Source organism: Vombatus ursinus, unplaced genomic scaffold (genome assembly GCF_900497805.2).
Source record: "Vombatus ursinus unplaced genomic scaffold, bare-nosed wombat genome assembly UNPS02014807.1, whole genome shotgun sequence".
NCBI lineage: Eukaryota > Metazoa > Chordata > Mammalia > Diprotodontia > Vombatidae > Vombatus > Vombatus ursinus.
In genome coordinates this window covers 24,014,851-24,034,589 of record NW_020954585.1, presented here as the reverse complement: position 1 = coordinate 24,034,589, position 19,739 = coordinate 24,014,851, and the positions used below count along the sequence as shown (strand labels likewise).

The 19,739-nt window shown below is 39.5% G+C and overlaps 1 protein-coding gene across 2 annotated transcripts in view; it reads left to right on the top strand.

The window, feature by feature from the left end:
• The window catches only part of TOM1L2 (target of myb1 like 2 membrane trafficking protein), a 152,651-nt gene that overhangs the window by 45,838 nt on the left and 87,074 nt on the right, over positions 1 to 19,739 (top strand). For both annotated transcript variants that reach the window (XM_027874462.1, XM_027874461.1), the window contains exons 2-4: positions 1,882 to 1,966; positions 8,301 to 8,379; positions 13,224 to 13,373. In XM_027874462.1, the coding sequence (XP_027730263.1) occupies positions 1,882 to 1,966; positions 8,301 to 8,379; positions 13,224 to 13,373 (314 nt within the window). The remainder of the gene's footprint in view (positions 1 to 1,881; positions 1,967 to 8,300; positions 8,380 to 13,223; positions 13,374 to 19,739) is intronic.

The following is a 19,739-nucleotide window of genomic DNA, read 5'->3' as shown; positions in this document are numbered from 1 at the left end:
CTGCAGGGAGAAAGATAATACATTCTGTTTTGAATATGTTGAGTTTGAGATGGGATATACACTTGGGAAAGTCCAGTAGGCAGTGGGTGATGTAGAAGCTCAGGAAGATAGTTACTAGAGATATAGATCTGGAAGTCATCTGCTTAACAAAAATGGTTGAATCCCTGGGAATTGATGAGAACTGAGAGAGACAGACGGTGTAGAAGGAGAAAGGGTACATTGAAAGTTAGTGGGTTGGATGTGAATGGTAATTTAACAGAGGAGGCTTGGAAGGAGCAGCTAGAAAAAGAAATGAGAGCAGTGTCAGAAAAACCCAAAGAGAAGATCCAGAAGGAAAGGCTAGTTAACAATGTCATATTCTGCACAAGTCAAGAAGGAAAGGTGAGGAGTGAGAAAAGGCCTTATTTTGCAGTTAAGAGATAATAGGTGACTTTTGAGGGAACTATTGAGAAGTGAATGAGAAAAGAGGAAGTAAAGGCAAGAGTATAGATAGCTTGTTCTTGGAGTTTGACTGTGAAAGGGTGGAAAAGAAGGGGGACTATAATTTGAGATGATGGAGGGTCAAGTGAAAGGCTTCTTAAGGAAGGGGGAAACTGGGGCATGTTGGTAGCCAGACCTTCCTTTCCTGTCTGATTTTTGTCCCTGGTTTTCTCCAATAAACTGTTCATAGGGGGTCTACTCAAAGTACTCACAGCCGTCCTGTAGATCTCTTGATATTACATAGATACCAATGGATCACATAAACCATTTGTCCATCCTTTGTTCTTTTTGTGTGACTGATCCATCATTTTCCCCATATTTATATCTATATCCGTATTATCCATGATGCTGCTGCTTCTGTGCAATTCTTCCTTGGTAATATGTCATAGTCTACTCACCAGGCCCCTCTCTGTTGTTCTTTGAGTGACCTTTAACTTTAATTCTTCAGAGACTGTGGCAGTCCATGACTTGTAGCCAAACAGCATCCCAAGAAGAATGTTATTGTTAAAAGTTAGGATTTTATTACAGGAAGAGGGTTGGGGGTCATTAAAAATGCTGCTCATTTTCCCAAAGATAATTTGGCCTACTTCCCTCCTCATGTTCAGCTATGAGCCCTGAATCATTGTTCATGTCCAGTGGCTGTCCCACAGTATGTACTGATGGACCATCTCCATGAATTATTCATCTTAACTGCATTTCATAGCATGGATATGGAAGTTTTTCAGTCACTTGGTTTTCTCTGTGTGGGTAATCAGGCCAGTATCTCTAGTGATTTTGGATTGGGAAGCTCAGCAGTGTTTGGGGCTTCATGCTGTTAGTACAGTGACAATGTTGTAAAGAAACAAGAAGCATATGGAGGATCTCATCTTCTATAGGGAATCTCTTGTTGATTTAGTCTTTGTGTCAGATAGCCTCCCAAAAGGGTGGCAAATACCTTTGGCAAGCATATGTCTCCCAGTTTTATGCCATGCTTGACATTAATTTGATTTTTATTAATTACCAGAAGTCATTTGAAACCAAGCCAAGTGAAAAAAAGGTAGGCAGTTAAGCCTGGGGTCATATGGTATAATGGAAGGGGCATTGGCAAGGAGTCAGAAGGCCTGAAGTCTGGTCCTGGCTCTGTCACTTACTAGGTATTTTAAGTCACTTACTGAGTGACTTTAAATGAGTTTCAGAGCCTGAGTCCCTTAATTTATAGAACAGTAATAATGCCTGCCTACCTGTAATAACCTGCCTTAGAGTGTGAAGTTCACTTTAGATATTACTTTGAAAACATGAGAAAATATTTAAGAAATTAATACACCATATAAATTACTATAATTGTTATAATTCCTCACTTTTCCTGCCAGTGCTGGCTTATTCCAGGGGAAATATAAAAGCTTTTTCTCTCTCCTTTTATAGAAAAGGCTACAGATGGATCCCTACAGAGTGAGGACTGGACATTGAATATGGAGATTTGTGATATCATCAATGAGACAGAAGAGGGGTATGTACAATATTCATAATCATTAGAAAGCATCTATTAAGTGTCTCCCAACATATAGTATGTGCCATTCTGTGAAGATCTTAACTTCCTTTCATCTACTCTATTTTGTGGGTACTGATTTTATGTATTTGTGTTCTCCCTCATTAGATTGTTAGCTCCTTGAGGGCAGGAATTGTTTCTGCTTTTTCTTTATATCCCCAGCACTTAGCACAGTAAATCATTTTTATTTCTGGATCCATTTTTGTTGCATTATGTTTTTCTTCAGGTCTCTGTTTCTGACATAATTTCTTCTAATTCCTTTCTTTCAAATCCTTGCCTAGCCTTTTACTGTGCTGCTCCTTCCTACCTTCTCATTTCCTACTACTACCTCTGCTAACCAATGCGCTGGTCCCTTCTTGAAAATTTACTATTTCCCACAAATCTCTTTATGATCATCTGTTACTAAAGTTTTTCTCCTAGGGAGAAAGATAACCAAATTGATCCTACACTCATCTAGGTTTCTTTGTCTTTTCAGTTTGTACATCTTAAAGATGAATTGTCAGTTAAATTTTAAAACAGTAGATATATGCTTTCTCTTAGAAGTGAGAGAATTTTGAACTTAATAGTACTTCCATACAGTAAATCATAGCCAGTGGGTCTTTTTTTAGTTTCTCTTCTTAACAGGTGTGTAGGAATCAAATAACAAGTTGGGAAACAGAATGACTAGGAAATCAGGTTACAAGTATAGATCAGAATTGAGGTGTTAGAGGTAAAACACAGAATCTCAGACTTAGAAGGGACCTGAGAAGCCATATAGTTCAGGCCCTACTTGAATAATAGTCCTCTTAAGAATGTGCCTGATTCTGTCCAGCCTTTTCTTGATGACCTCTATCTAGTGCAGAGTATCCCCCTATCTCCCTCGGCAGCCTTTCCCACTTTGGGATAGCTCTTATTGTTAGGAAGCATTGTTTCAGTATAGCGACCGTAAATTTTTCCTCTCTGCCACTTCTATCCATTGCTTCTGGCTCTGTCCTCAAGGGCAGAACAAATCAAATCCCTTTTCCACGTGATGACCTTTCAAATGCTTGGAAGATAGCTATCATGTTTCCTCCTTGCTAAATCTCTTCTCCTCAGTTCCTTCAAATGATCGTCATGTGGTGTTCTGAGATAGGCTTGGCTTAGATGAGTCTACTGGTTCAGGCTCAGAATTGCCATGAAACAAGGTACTTGTAGACTGTCCAGCACTAAACAAAAAAGAAGTGCATTTAACAATAGAATGGAAAGGATACTTATCCTTTGTCTCCAGATATAAGTATCACAGAGTGTGTTGGTTAACAGGATAGCTGAACATCTGTCAAATCTTGGGAGAACCTCATGGCCCTAGCTAGCCTTTTTATGCCCTAGGTGATTGAAAAGCCATGTTAACAACTCAAGCCCTAGTACCCTGGTCCAGTTAAATTGTAAAGACAGCTTCCTTACATTTTAGGGGAAAACCTACATGACAGGGACCCAAGTAATTGTTGTTTCTACCACATCCCACCTCTTGGAATGATTCTGTAGATCTTCTAGGGTACTTTCTGCCACTTAAATAACCATAGGGACATTAAGGAATCATCCTGACCTCGAGGATGTGAGAACCTTGGATAGGCTGGCCTGGAGGAACAGTCTAGTGCCCATAAAAGAAAAACAAAAACAGAGAGCCAAAAAAAAAAAAAGTGAGCAATGTGTCATTTCCCTAAAGCTGTGCAGTACCAGGGTGACCATATATGGAGAATGAAGACCAGAAATAGCAAGCATTTCCTCTTCCCTTTGGAAAGACTGAGTTCTGAGTTTTCCATGTGGTTGATGATATTGGGAGAGGTTCAAGTGCACAGTATATCTCTGAATGTAAAACGATGAGAGTGAACAGGAGCCCAACTAGGAACATCAAGACCACTGCATGGATGATCGCATTTCCAGCACAATTACAGACTAGGGTCATCTGTAATAAGGCAGCTAAGAGGTCATAAGCTTCTGCCGTGCAACCTCCCAGAGCCTGAGCTGTTACCAAGACTTGCACTATACGACCCCTTTTCTGCGGACACCCAGCCAGAACCTTCGCATATCTGGAAGCTTCCTCAGGAGGATGACACCAAATATTTGTCCCTTTAGAAGCCTTTGCTCAGGGGGTGCTCCCATCTTTCTCAAGGGTTAGGCACGGATTCCCCTTCACCTTCATCCAGTGACTTAGAGTTGGTACCAAGATATTTAAGAGATCCTCAATCTTCCAAGTAAAATCATACTCATAATATTTATGCCGAGACAGCTATGTCACTAGAAAGCAAGGTATGCCCCAACAATGACATCCCTCAAACCATTTCTGGGAAAGACTCGTACAAATCATTTCAAGGAAAAGGAGACCTGCCAATTGAGAGAACCTTGAGCCATTTCCCCAGGGTATATGGAATCCCTTCAGGAGACAGAGACCTTAAGGCCCAGGCAACTCTTTGCAGTGAGTTGAATAGAGAAGGACTGAAAAAGGTCAGTCAAGACTATCTAAGACTATCTAAAAGCAATCTAGCCTTATCAGGCAAATCTTCCAGGAGAATGGATCTGAGAAACCACTGGACTTGAGAGCTCTCCCTCTTCCTCGGGTGTCTTCACAGAGGTGGGATATCCAATGCTGATAGTCAGAACTATGTTGAGAAAACTGTTGTTTCTTGCCACCTATTCCATAGTTCAACAGTGTCAGCCTAAGGATGGTGTGGGAGGTAGAAAACCCATCAGAGATGATGGAGGCAGGCTATCTTGGCCCTTCATAGTGAAGTGGATGCCTTGATCAGAGATTCTAGTGTAGGGGTGTTCACAAAGAAAAAGAATTTGTTCTGGGAGGATTTTGTTGGTAGTTGCTGAGGTAACAAATTTGACTAATGCTGCAGTGGTATCCCAAATAGGTTTCAACTGCTGTTAAGGACAAACCTCTTGCTAAACAGTTTTCCAGTTGGAGGCAGGTCAGGAACCACTGGGACCATACCTTACTCATATTTCTGACTGGCACGAGGGGTGACTTTGTGCAGAAATAGCTGGTTTGTCTTTAGTTAAGGGACCTTTCACCACATGGCCCTCATATCCAGATTGGTGGTGGACCCACTCCTTCACTTCTGCTGTTCTCTTAATGTTGTTCAGTTTAACAGAGGGCATATGATGTCTCTCATGGGCATTGATGTATCCCCCACAAGTAACTGAATATGGAGGGAGGTACCACTAAAGTTCCTCCATTGATCCTGACCCCAAAGGGATCAGGGGACTTTGATTGCGTAGCTTTGGTTTTTCCAGGTCTCAGATGACTTAGCCAGACTCCTGGCCCTTACTCAGGAGTCAGTGTATATAAAGATCTCATCCACCCTATACCTCAAGACAATTACTTTTCAGAAGTTGTGTGGTGATTGATTGCTTTGGGGAACTTGTGGCTCCAAAAACCCAACATTTGTTTGGCCTGGCCACTCCCTATGTACCTGCCAAAGACTTGGACTGAGACCTACAAAAACTTGGGTCTCACAGAGTCAGAAAACCCAGGGGATGAGACTGCTAGATGACCCTGTCTAGATCTTCCAGGGCTGTAGCCTGTTCTGGGCCCCCACTCAAAAGAGGTAGACTTGTGAATAACTAGGTTATTGGGGCCATCAGGATAACCAGGAGGAAAGTGTAGCTTCTTCAAAACCCAAACTGTCCAATAAGTTATTGGACTGTTAAGAAGCAGGTGTCAGTAGTTTGTTCCAAGCTATATCTGGAGTCATCTGGATTTACTCTACTGAAAAGTTGGCGAAGTAAACTTGACCCTAGATTTTCTTAGAGTTGATCTTCCATTCCTTGACCCTCACATGGGCTACTGTCTGATATAGGTCCTCTGCTACCATGACCTCATAAGACCTGGCAAACTTATCATCAATGTAGTTGTGGCCATCATTGCCTTCAAAAGAGTGGAATTTCTTTCTAGTCTCTTGCCCACCAGACTAGCAGTATGAAGGAAAATTCAGGTAGCCCTAGGAAGGGATGGTGGACTCCTCCCCAGGTGAAATTGAACTGTTCTTGACTAGTCTGTCACAGGAAAAGAGGGAAAAAAGCATTAGTGAGTTCAGTAACCATACCATTCATCCTAGCCCTGGGCTTCCTTATCCATCACATTGACAGGAAGGTCAGAACAGCCACATCAATCAGCATAACAACTTTGTTCAACCACCAGGTGCCATTTACTTTTCTCACGGTCTATACAAGATTGTTTTAAGGGAACTGACATAGTACTCTGGTCTCCTTCATCTCATCACTGTAGAAGAAATATCTTTTAGCCTCCCCTACCTACACCTGAGTATGAATGCTTTTTCCCTTTCTTGGTTGTGTACTCCCTGAAACTCCCAGTGTCAATTGGTATGTACCCATGGATCCAGTGAGGGACCCCCTGGTATGATAATAACCTGCCTCCTCTTATACATTTGGTGACTTCCCCCTTTCCAGGCTATTATGACTTAAGCATATTGCTTCCTGTCCCCTTGCAATTCTTTGGCTAAGATGACCAGAGCCTCAAAGGAACCCATGTGTTGTCCCTAGGAAGATTCATCCACAAAGTCCTTCAAGTCTAGACACAGAGATTGGAGTATCTCTAGACTGACTACAAAGTGGGTTGGGGGCTTTTGGAGAAGCCTTAAGTTTAGCTCCTTACTGCCCTGATCCTTAATGTGATGTAGTTTTACTAGTACCTCCACAGGCTGGTGATCAATTGTCTCTATTAATCCCTTATTTCAGGAGCCATACTTAAAGCTCCTTTTAGGAGAGGTTATCCTGAACTTCTTCCCACACTCCCTGCCCTGTCCTGTCATCCTCAGAGCACTTGTTTGTACTGACAACCATATTTTTCCAGACAGCTACTTTGGGCTATCCCAGCGTCCTGTTCGCATTTCATCAGTTGACATTAGCTGTTCATAGGGAGTTGGTAGTTATGGTGAAGTAGCTTAGATCTAGTTTACCAAACCCATCCTTTCAAAGGACTTCGTCCCTTCCCGTGTTAAGTCCTACTGGATAACGAGTTGCAGAAAGATTTCATCTTTATGGAAGCAGGTATGCCAAACTCTCCATCCATGACCTCTAATTCATTTAACTAGGTAAGTCTTGTGAGCTCCCCAAACCAATGTAACTGACCAAGAAGAGCTCTGCATCAGCCCATTTGGACCATGTTCTCCTGAGCCATTTGTTCCAGTGACCCATCGAGTTTTTTTTTAATTCCTTCAGTCTTCTAGCTAGCCTTGATAGTGAAAGACCTGCCCATCTTCTAACTTCCCTGTTTCTCCTACCACAAAGAGCATGATCTCGATGCCTTTTGCCACCCTGTCCACTCTCTTCCAATGCTCACAAGCTTATTGGTGTCCTAAAATGCAATGATCAGAACTAAGCACATTACTGCAGACGTGGCCTGATGAAGGCAGAGTACAGTGTTATTCTCATCCTCCTAGTCCTGAAGGACACTCTTGTTATCCCTGCAGCCTTAGATCTCATTAGCTTTTTTGGCTGCTGTGTTACATAACTGCCTCATTGAGCTTGCAGTCTACTAAAACAATGAAATCTTTTAAGGTGCGCTTCGTATTGTTTGCTTAGCTGTGCCTAACCTATTTCTCTCTAACTTGTTCAAAAGGATATGTGAGAGGGGCGGATAAAGCACGGCCCTGAAGTCAGGAGGACCTGAGTTCAAATCCGGCCTCAGACCAAACACTTGATACTTACTAGCTATGTGACCTTGGGCAAGTCACTTAACCCCAATTGCCTAAAAAAAAAAAGGACATGTGAGAGACTTTGTCAAATGCTTTGCTGAAACCTAGTTATGTTGTGTCTGTGGCATTTCCTTAGTCTACCAGCCTTGTTACCCTGTCAGAAAAGGGCCACTCTGGCATGACTTGTTCTTGATGAAGCCATGCTGGTTCTTGGTGATCACCATTTCCCTTTTTAAATGTTCACATGCCATCCTTTTAAAGAAAATACATTTTAGAATTTTTCCCGAAGTTCAAGTGAGGCTCACTGACTTCGAGTCTGCAGATCTTGCCCTCTTCCCTTTTGTTATTTGCCCGTTTCAGGTCCTGTGACACCTGTTCTGGTCTCCACAGTTTTTCAGTGTCTGTTTTACCTGGTCCGTCTGTGTCTATGTAAGTGTCGCTGAGTCAGATGTCAGAAACCAGCTCTGTCCTTCTTCACAGAATAACTTTGGATAACAGATATGAAAGCTTTTTGTACGACAGTATCACATATACCTTAGGAGCATAGTGAATGATTTTGTATTTTCAAATTTAACCTGTGGAATCTTCAAGGGTTTTAAACACATGTTTTGTTTTAGTCCCAAGGATGCCATACGGGCCCTGAAAAAGAGGCTCAACGGAAACAGAAACTACAGGGAAGTGATGTTGGCATTAACAGTGAGTATCAGTCTCCAAAGTTACATGAAAGCTCCTTGTAAAAGAGAGGGACAGAAGGTCGCAGTTTCATGTGCTGTTTTCTTTTTTTGTTGTTGTTCTTTGTATATTGAGACATTTGTATTTGTTGATGATTAAGTTCATAATAAAAAATATATATATATATTAATTACTATGTTTTAAAAAAAGAACCATCTTATTTCATTTGTCTCATATCCAAGCCATCTCTCCCTCTCTCTCTGGCTATTCAATACATTATGCAAACTGAGAATTCATGAGAAATAAAAATTGAAGTGACTATAAAGGAACTGCAGAAGGAAAAAAAACCCTGATCCTGATGGATTTTCAGGCAAATTCTATTAAACTTTTAAAGAACATTGACCAAGTTGGATTTATAGCAGGACACAAGGATGATTCAGCATTAGAAAAGTAATTAACATAATGACATTAAAAATAAATAATATCTAGCCCCACATAATTGTAACAGTGGGTGCAGAAAAAAGCCTTTAACAAAATGCAACACTCATTTATTCTAAAAAACCATTCAGAGCATGGCCATAGAAGGATCTTTTTAAAAAATATGATAAAAAATAGTTTTGAATAAAAGTTAGCATTATATGCAATGGGGACACACTAGAAACCAATATGGTACTGACAGTAATAGGGAAGGAGAAAGAAACTAAAAATTAAGATAGAGAGGGAATAAAATTATCTCTATTTGCTAGTGACATTATGGCTTACTTAGAAGATCCTAGGGAACTAACAAAGAAACTACTTGAGACAATAGCTTCAGTAGGGTAGCAGGATACAAAATAAACCTACAGAAATCAGTACCTTCTACCTCCAAGACCTGTGGTCATGTGCATGATACATATGTCCCTCATATTCCATGAAGTCAAGATTTCTTGGGTTTGAATCTTTACTATGTGATTTATGACATGCTCTTGAAGTTCTCCATAGTTTAGTTTCCTTCTTTGAAATATGAGGTTAATACTTGTTTGCAAAGAGTCATTTGACTAAGAAATGGAAACATTGTAGTTTCATGAGAGGAACACAAAGCTGAGAATCTGAAAACCTAGGTTCTGGTGGTCAAAGTCTGGTTGGTACTCAGCTGCCAGCTAGCTCTGTGACTTCAGGCAAGTCACTTAACCTACTCCAAGCCTGAATATCTTCTTTCTGAAATGAAAGTGATAATGCCTGCCCTATTTGCTGTGCAGGATGAAATGAGATAGTAGATGTGAAATTTTCTTTGGAAAAAAAATTTACAAACATAAACTATGGTATATATAATGCAAAGCATTATTTCTCTTGTCTAACCCTATCTTCCGTAGGTACTCTTAGGAAGCAACAGATTGACTTTTGCTTTCCCTTAAAGCAATAAATTGAAATGATACCTGGGAACCATATGTTTGTGAGTAGTATTGCTACATGAAAGATAAAAATCTAGGTCATAGTCAATTCATGTAATAAACTAAGGTAAATCAGTATCTAGGTTTGAGATAGTAGGTCATTTATCTTATTTTGTTTTAACGTGTTACCTTTATAGTCAGAGAAACTTTCCTTTGACCTGAAGTGAAAAACTAGGCCTTTGTATATTTCTTTTACAAGGAGATTGAGATTTGAATGATGTTGGATAAGAAGTTGGGAGGAGAAAATCCTTCCTTTTACATTTCAACCAGGGTGTGTGTGACATTCACTGAGACAAATGAGCCCAGTCTGAATTATTCCATTACAGTAACATTTTATTTATCTGAAGTCATCAGGAAATAAGCTATTCCATGCAAGTGAAAAATTACCATGCTGTGCTTCAGTATAATGATGCCCTTCTATTCATGTGTGCAGCACCATTTACTTCTGCACTAAGTGGCTTCAAACTGTTGTTTTTCAAATGCTTATGTCTACTTTGTATGGTTTTTCTGTCTTTTTCCTCAGTGTCAGTTATCAATATTGTCAGTATGTTTAGTGAAAGCCATGCCTTCCAACCTCACTTGAATCAGCTGTGAACTGGGAAGCCAGAAAAATGAAATTTGTTAAAATTATGTCAAAATTAAGAATAAATAAGTGTTGAGAGAAGACTGGGAGGCTATCTTTTGAGAAAAGTGCATAAATTTGGGGATATCTATTTTGGCGCAATATTTTTTGGTTACTTTCTGGTTCTCAGATATAGTCCACATGGTTATAGTTGCCATATTAGTGTCTTCCAGTCAAGTATTGCTGTACATTGTTTGTTGTTGTTGCACTTAAATAAGCCCACTCTAACCTAATAAGACTTGGGGAAAATTTGTGTCTTGGGGCTTCATAATCTATTGTGAGGACATCAGGGTAGGTGTGAAATCAGACAGGATCTTGTTCTTCTAGTGTTTGCCAGCTCAGAGAGGTTTCCTAGATAGATAGATAGAGTTTTTTATTAAGGCTTTTTATGTACCAGGTGCTGTACAAATACAAGGAAAATCTTCCTCTTAATCTCTCTCAGAGGTAGCAGTGATCTGGTTTAACCTATAGCACTCACCATTCAGTTTCAAATTGAATTGGCTTTGACTTTTGGGAACTGAGCTAGTGTCTGTGATCCAAACAGACTTTGACAAATTGACTTTGAAACTTTTTGGCCTAAAAAACAGAGTGATTATTTTCCTTGCATCAACTCCTAGTCACCCTTTCTCTTCCTCTATACCTAAGTGTGATGTCTCCAAGTGTGAGAAACTTGTCAGGCTAACTGAAAAAAATTATGGAAATATGTCCACCTAAAAACTGGAGGTATTGATTGATTATCAGTCATTTCCAGTTAAGCAAATTAACTGACCAGGAAAAGCAAATGACTTCAGCCTTTTTTAATAACCCTTTGAAAATAAGAAGTCTACAAAAACACATGTTAAAAAAAATAAAAAAAGAAAACTGGAAAAAAAAAAAAGAAAATAAGAAGTCTAAGAATCTTCCACAGTAGAGTTCACAAGCCACATTTTTCAGGTTCTAAGTGGGAAGCTAGTTAGAATAGAATTGTAGAATTTAAAGCTGTGCTGCATTTAAAGGAAACCTGATTCTAAATAACATACACATGCCATGAATAATAGCCATGGAAACCATGAAGCACCTGAGTTAGGATAAACCAGAGAAACCAGGCTTGTGTCATGTTAATGTACTGTTTATGTCTGAAATTAGTATTAGCAGCATCCTTACTTATGATGTTACTGCTCTACATCAAAACTCTGTCATATAGGGCAGTATGGGCAATTTATTGAGTTGTTTTATTGATTTATTTACATAAGACATTAGGCTATTAAGTTAAAAGTAACTGTTTTAAGGCAAGAAAAAACATAGAAATGTAATAGAATATTGTATAGTAAAAAATGATAAATATGAGGAATTAACACAAATCTTCTCGTGTTGCTCTGAATTGAAACAAAGGAGGGGAAAAGCAGAACTAAGAGAATAATTTATACAATGACTACAGCAATATAAATTAAAAGCTACTAAAAAGGAAGCCCAACTCGAAGTAAATTTTAAAAAGCCAATTCCCAGAGGATAAAAAATAGAACATACTTCCTTCCCCAAGTACTCTGCCCCACCCACCATGGCAGAGAGGAGAGGGACCACCAGAACAGAATATTGTATATATTATCAAATGTGGTCAATGTTTTGGATGTATTTGCTTTATTGTTTTTCTTTGTCATGAGAGAAGGTTCAGTCTAGGTTGGGGAAGGGTTGAAATCTCTATGATAAAAAAACAAAAGGTATCAATAAAATTATTTTAAAGTAAGAAAAATGAAGGATAAAGTATAGTAATTAAGTTATATAAGGTCCCTCAAACTTAACTACTTTCCAAAATGGCAGAACCCTCTTAGTTGAGAGTAGTTCAAGGGACCTAATTTTTCCTCCCTTCCCAAATGAAAAGTATAGGCAAATTTGAAAGCCTTTCACAACTGTGCCATGCCATGACCTACTAGTATCAATGCTTAGTTTAAACCTTAGATTCCATTTACCTCGGAAAAAAAAGGAATAGACAATGTTGGGAATATCTCACACGTTAATGCTGGCTGTCAACTCTAAAAAATACAGTTTGTCTAAGGCAAATAGTGTATATTTATAGTTTTAGTTTCTGGAAACGACATGGGGAATAATTTCAGAAAAACCAGGGAAGATTTATATGAACTGTTGCAAAGTGAAGTGAGCAGAATTAGGAGAACATTGTGCATAGTAATAGCAATATTGTAACAGTAATCACCTGTGAAAGACTTAGCTATTCTGAATAATCTAAGACAATTCCAAAGGACTCAAGATGAAAAATACAGCTCCAGAGAGAGAACTGATGAACCCAGTGTTCAGATTGAAGCATACTGCTTTTCACTTTGTTTTACTCGGTTTTTTCCCCCCAATATGGCTAATACAGAAATATGTTTTGCATGACACCACATCTATAATGAGAACAATATTGTTTGCCTTACCAATGGGTGGTGGTGGGGCCTAGAGGGAGAGAATTTGGAACTCAAAATTTTGAAAAATTAATGCTAAGAACTTTTAAAAATTAAGAAAAGAAGTTTAGCTCCTGTTGCTGTTGTGTATGCTCTTCCACCTACAAGAGTTAATGCAGGCTGTCACAGAATCCTTTCCTTGTGACAAAGCTGGTATCTTACTAGCTAAGCCCAGAGAGAAGGGTTAAAATGCTTATTTTTCAAGGGGAAGTCAGTCATTTTGATCTTATTAAAATACTAGCTCCCTGTCATGCAAAACTTGTATTTAAATTAACAACTAATTTCCTGATTATTTTGTGGGGTCATAGGACTTAGTGGAGCAAAAAATGTGTCCCAGCTATTTGTTCCAACAGTGATGGCCTCTTTTCTTTTCTAAATTAGGTGCTGGAGACTTGTGTCAAGAACTGTGGCCATCGATTTCATATCCTTGTGGCAAACCGTGATTTCATAGATGGTGTCCTTGTAAAAATCATCTCCCCTAAGAACAATCCTCCTACTATCGTCCATGACAAAGTGTTGGCTTTGATTCAGGTAGGCTGTGCTCAATTTCTCTTTTAGGTTTGTTCACCTCTGGATGAACAAGGTGAAGTAGGACTAGTTGTGAAGTGCTTGTCATGTTTTTCCATTATCTGTAGGAAAAAAATGCCTTCAGGTGTCTGGGTTTTCTTTTAAATTTCTTACAAAAGCGTATTTTTGCATACTGATCCTTAAACTCTAAATGGGTTCTGAACCAGTAGATCAAGCTGTTGTCATAGATTCAAAGCCGAGCCCTCCCCAAACCCCATCCATCTATCTCTATCTATCAACTCTATCTCTGAGTTTTTTATCAGGATTCTCATGAAGTAATAGATTTCAGGGAGTAGGAGTTTCTCCTCTCCTGCTCTGTTCAAGGAATTGTGTCCCCTAAAAACAGCACTCCTACTTTTGTCACCCTGTTGGTCCTAAGGCTTAAGGAAAGTTAAAAGTATCTCTTCCTCAAAAAAAAAAAAAACCAAAGTGGAGAACCTTGCCCTAAGCCTTCACTATGAAAATTGCCTTACAGTTGAGACCATATTCAGCCCCAAACATAGCTATCTCTGAAATCAGACCATAGAGTAGCAATAGGGTTTTCTTAGGCTTGTTAACTTTGCTTTTGTAAATGTTATCTATTCCCTTTGTCACAGGGGTAGGAATTATGAGTATTATGATAACAAATTATAAATACAAATTATGAGATTTGTACCAGAATACACTGGACCAAGACCCAGCTTTTCTACTCATACACTGTGTGACTTTGAGAAAATCAGTTAGTCAACAAGCATTTATAAAGCACCTGATGTGTTCACTTTGGTAAACATTAAGCACCTGTTATGTACCAAGGCACTCTGCTAAGTGCTGGGGATACAGATGAGAAAAAGAAGGACAGACCTTGCCCTCAAGGAGCTTACAATCTGATGTTGAAAAGACAACACACAAAGGGAAGTGGAAAAGTGAAAGGGATGGGATGGGTCTGAGAAGGTAACTGGTGCAGGGGGCATGAGGATAGCGGAGTTGAATCTAGGGAGTGTAGCTGGTGGGAAATGGCTGGATTGCATGCCTTCTTTAAATTAAATCGAGTCTTTAGAAGCCAGGTTTTGCTCAGCCCTCCAGTGAGAGAGGCAGGGGGAACCGATGATGGGTGAGTGCCAAAGCTGATGCAGTCTCCTGGATGATGAGCTTTCCCTGAGAGCATGATTATGATGGAGTCAAATCCACGGAGTCGAGCTGGTGGGAGGAGCTGTGCTGGGGGTGCAAAGAAAGACGTGATAGTCTCTGCTCTCAAGGACTCTCAGCCTAACGGGGGAGACAACTTGCAGACAGCTGTGTGCAAACAAGACAGATACAGATGAACTGGAGATAATCTCAGAGAGAAGATACTAAGATTAAGAAGAACTGGGAAAGGCTTCTTGCAGAAGGTGAGACTTTATGTGTGATTTGAAGGGAGTCAGAGAAGCCAAGAGGCGAAGAAGAGGAGGAAAAAAGTTCTAAGCATGGGGTGGGGGGGCAACCAGTGAAAATGCCTAGAGTTAGGGGAGTGTCCTGTTCAAGGAACAGTAATGTTCCATTATATTCACTTACCATCATTTACTTAGCCATTTCCTAATTGATGGATACACTTAGCTTTTTTTTTTGTTTTTGCTGTTACGAATAGTGTTTCTTAGGAATCTTTTTTTTAATCAGTGGATCTTTTTTTTTTCTTTTCAATAATCTTCTTAGGACAGTGCTAGGTCAAACAGGATGCACATCATTGTGACATTTGTTGTATAATTCCACATTCCTTTCCGAAGGTAATTTCCAAAAATTTTGTGCTTTTGTTATCTTCACCAGTTTGGTAGAATTCAGGTGGGATCTGAGTTATTTTAGTTCACATTTCTGTAATTGTTAGTAATTTTGAGAACTTGTCCCTGTGATTGTTGATAGTTCATACCTTTTAAGAATTACCAGTTCATATCTTTTGCCCTCTTATCAGTTGGAGAATGACTTATACTCTGTTAAATCTGTCAGTTATTTATAAACTTCTGCAACTTTTATTGTCAGTGTTTGATGCAGATTTTTTTCCAGTTTGTTTTCAACTTTGGTTCTCTCTTCTTTATGGCAGCCCTTCAAATATGTCTTCCCCATATTCTAGGTATTAATCTCTGTAGTTCCTTCCGCTGTTACTTAGAGGTCATGGTTGTCAGGCCTCTCACTGTCCTATGAAAAGATTGTGAATTTGCCATGATCTGTCTTAAAGTGTTGCTTCCAGAGCAGAACACAATGTGATAGGAGGACATGTGATCTTCATACTGGGGACTTTTCTCATACTAGAAGTTCTTCCCAGTATGTCCATAGAAAGTCAAAAAATATATGATCTGTTTCTTGTTAGTATATAGATGCAAAGGGTAAGACAGATCAAGGTAAGGTAGAACAGAGGTACGTGATTGTTAGAAAAGGGAAGACCTGGTGGAGTTTTTCTTGGGACCTTTCATCCTAGGGCACAACATTGGTCACTTATATAGTCTTTCTAGGAATTGAATACAATATATCAAGTCAGTATTGATATGACATCTATAGCAAAATTGTCCTTAAGGTGGCTGATATTACTTGTGATGACAAATATGAATTGGGTTTGTTTCAGAAAAAGCAGAGATTGGGGAGGCTAGGTGGTGCAGTGAATAGAGCACCAGCCCTGGAGTCAGGAGGACCTGAATTCAAATCCGGCCTCAGACATTTTACACTTACTAGCTGTGCGACCCTGGACAAGTCACTTAACCCTGATTGCCTCACCAAAAAGAAAAAAAAAGAAAGAAAGGAAAGGAAAAGCAGAGATTGCCAAGTTCGGATTTCTAATCTTGCTCTCAAACTAAATGATATAGTGCCTGAGGAATTTAAGGAGTAGGTGATTTTTACTTCCATGATAAGGTTTTTACTTTCTGTGAGTAACTAAGATGATTAAAACAATGAAGTTACTTCCTTGAAGATAGACTGAAAAAGATTAGGTTTTTCCTGTCTATAAAGACTAAGACTTGAGAAAGGGACCCTTTTTTGTTTCATTTCAGCCTTTGCTCAGTCACTCAGGAGCCTTGTGACCTTGGGCAATTCCATTCCCAGCTCGATATTCCCCTTCCAGGCCTCAGTTTCCCCATCCATTAAATGAAGAGATTGGATAGACATTTGTCCAGGGTCTTGTCTTATGATCTGAGATCCTATGACCTTAGAATATCTAGTAATGTGCCACTTGCATATTACAGCACAAATAAGCATTTGTTAGATAAATGAGTCCTAAAATTCTGAAGGAAATGGTTAAAGTGAACACCGACCTGTTCACAGACCTATCCTCATCACTTTGAAACTTGAAGGAAGTATATTTAAAACCCACCCAAAAAGGCCTCATAACTTTAAATAGTAGGTAGGAAACATCCAGCTCTAGAGGTTGCTGATATAGCTAGGTTCAGGAAAGGCAAACTTGTAGATACTTGAGCCAAAGCAGTTATTTATCATCAGCTCGAATGTGTACTGAATGCTTACCACATGGAGGAGATAGTGTGAGGGCCCTGATGACCAACTGTGGGAGAGATGATCCCTACTGTCAGGCACTTGGAGCTGTTCTGAGGAGACAGAACAGAGACTTTAAAAGATAAGTAACAATGTCAAGTAGCATATACCAAGTGCCACCTTAGTGATACAAACAACAATTGCTCTCTGTCCATGGGAAAGGTTTTATGTAGGAGATGGTGCTTTAGCTGGGTTATGAAGACATGTCAGAACACATTTCTGACCTTTTGTGGTTGAAGGGCCTCGTGGAGAGCTATTGCCCTGCCCCTCCTCCAGTGAATCACTCTTTTGGACCCCGAGTCAGAGGTCAAACCATGAGTCAACAAGTATTTACTGAGCATATGTAAGTATGTACAGGATAATGGCATACAAATACAAAGTAATTAAGGGGTTGCAGCACTCATATTTGGGGAAATCGGGAAAGGCTTCATCTAGAAGGTGGTATTTGAGCAGAGTCTAGGAGGAAACAGACAGACAGAGTCTGTCAGGCAGAATTGAGGAGGGTTGTATGGGTCACTGATCTGTACCTAGGGTGTTATCCAACACAGGATTTACTATCTGCAACATACCTAAAATTGTAAAACATGATTGTTTTCTTTTTTATTTATATCATCTATATTTCCCAATGTATCTCTCTCCTCCCCTCCCAAAGATTGATTCCTATATAAAGAATAAAAAAAAAAAGAGGGGAGGGAACAATACAGCAAAACCAACCAAAACAAAAATATCTGACATATGCTTCATTCCACATTCTTGGTCCACCATCTCTATAAGGAAGGAATAGGGGTTAGGTGCCCTATCTCTTGTTTGGGGCCAAACTTGGTTATTATAACTTTATAATATCCATTTCAATTATTTTATTATACTTGATTTTTCAATTTATATTGCATGTAGTGTTATTCTATATACTGTTTTCCTGGTTCTGCTTTGCATAGTGTTATATGTCTTCCCATACTTCTCTATTCATCATTTCTTAAAGCACAATAATATTCTGTCTGATATTCATATATTAGAACTTGTTTAACCATTCACAAGCCACAGGCATCTATTTCGTTTGCAGTTCTTTTCTACTATAAAGAATCTTACTATAGGTATTTTGATATATCCTAGACTCTTTCTTTCTGTCACTTGACCTCCTTGGGTTATATGTGAGACAGTAGGATTTCTGGGTCAAACGGTATGAACATTTTTGTTACTTTCTTCCGTTGGTTCCAAATTGCTTTCCATAATGGTAGGAGCAATCTCCTGCTTCACCAAAAGTACGTTAACGTCCCAATCTTTCCGCAGCCCTTCCAACGTTGACTATTACAATTGACTATTTTTTATCTTTGACAAATTTCTGAGTCAAGAATGGAATCTCATAGTTGCTTTGACTTTCATTTCTCTTACTCTAGTGAGTTACAACCTGCATCTAGCAAACTGACATTTGGGGCTTGTGGTAAGAGTGTGCTGTCTACCCCAGTTTAAGTATGAGAGGTGGCTCTTTGTCCTTGTCAGATCTAACCCCTCTGTTTGTTTGCTCTATCCTATCCTATCCTTTCCTATCTTTTCCAGGAGCTTACCCTTCCTGTGTTTTTTTTCTTCATGTCCATGTCTGTCTCTTTATCTCTGTGTCACTTTCTGTGTCTATTAGAGTACTCCGTGCTCCTCATTGACACTTGTGCCATAATTTAGCAACCTCTCCACTGTCCAAATTTATCTCCCAGTCTATATCCTTCTAATCTACCAACCCCCGCAATATTTCTGAATGATTTCAGTGCTTGGCTCAGAGTTTCCCTTTCCATCCCAATTCCTGCCCTCATGCTGGGGGACTTCAGCATATATATATTGATGTTCCCTCAAAACCCTAGAACAGCTAGGTGGTACAGTGGATAGAGTGCTGAGCCTGGAGTCAGGAAGACTCATCTTCATGAGTTCAAATCTGGCCTCAGATACTTGCCTAGCTTCCTAGCTGGGCAAGTCACTTCACCCTGTTTGCCTCAGTTTCCTCATCTGTAAAATGAGTTGGAGAAGGAAATGACCACTCCAGTATCTCTGCCAAGAAAACCCCAAATGAGGTCACGAAGACTCAAGAGTTGGCTATGAGTGAAATGACTGAACAACAACAAATTCACTTAAGAAAACTTCTAATCATGCTGTGAGGCAGTATGGGATAATGGAATGAGCACTACCTTGAGAATTGGGAGGCCTGAGTTCTAATTCCTTAACTCATCCCTTTCTTTCTACTCATACGGCTACCACTCTAGTTCAGGCCCTCATCACTTCTAGTCTTGAATATTGTAGTAGCCTCCTCATTGGCCCACCTGCCCTGAGTCTCTTCCAACCCCAATCCATCCTCCATACAGCTGCCAAAATGATTTTCCTGGTCTGATCATGTCACTTTTGTACTCAGTAAACTCCAGAGGCTCCTATTGCCTCTAGCATCAAATGTAAACTCCTCTGTTTGGCATTTAAAACTCTTCACATCCTGGTGCCTTCCTATCTTGCCAGTCTTATACCCATTACTCTCCGCCACACCTTCTGAGATTTAGCCATACTTGCCAATTTACTGGTCCTTACACACAACTCTGTTCTGTTTCCAGTATTCATGCCTTAAATGCTCTCTTCTTGTCTCTACCTCTTAGAAAACCTGACTTTCATTTAGACTCAACTCAAGCACCACCTTCAGGAGGCCTTTCCCAGTCCCTTCACCTGCTAGTATCTTCTCCTCTAAGGTTATCTTATATTTACTTTGTGTGTATCTTGTTTATCCTTATAAATATACGAGTTATTTCTAACTTCGTTATATGTTATATATAACATATCCATTAGAATGTAAGCTTCTTGAGGACAGGAATTTTTTTT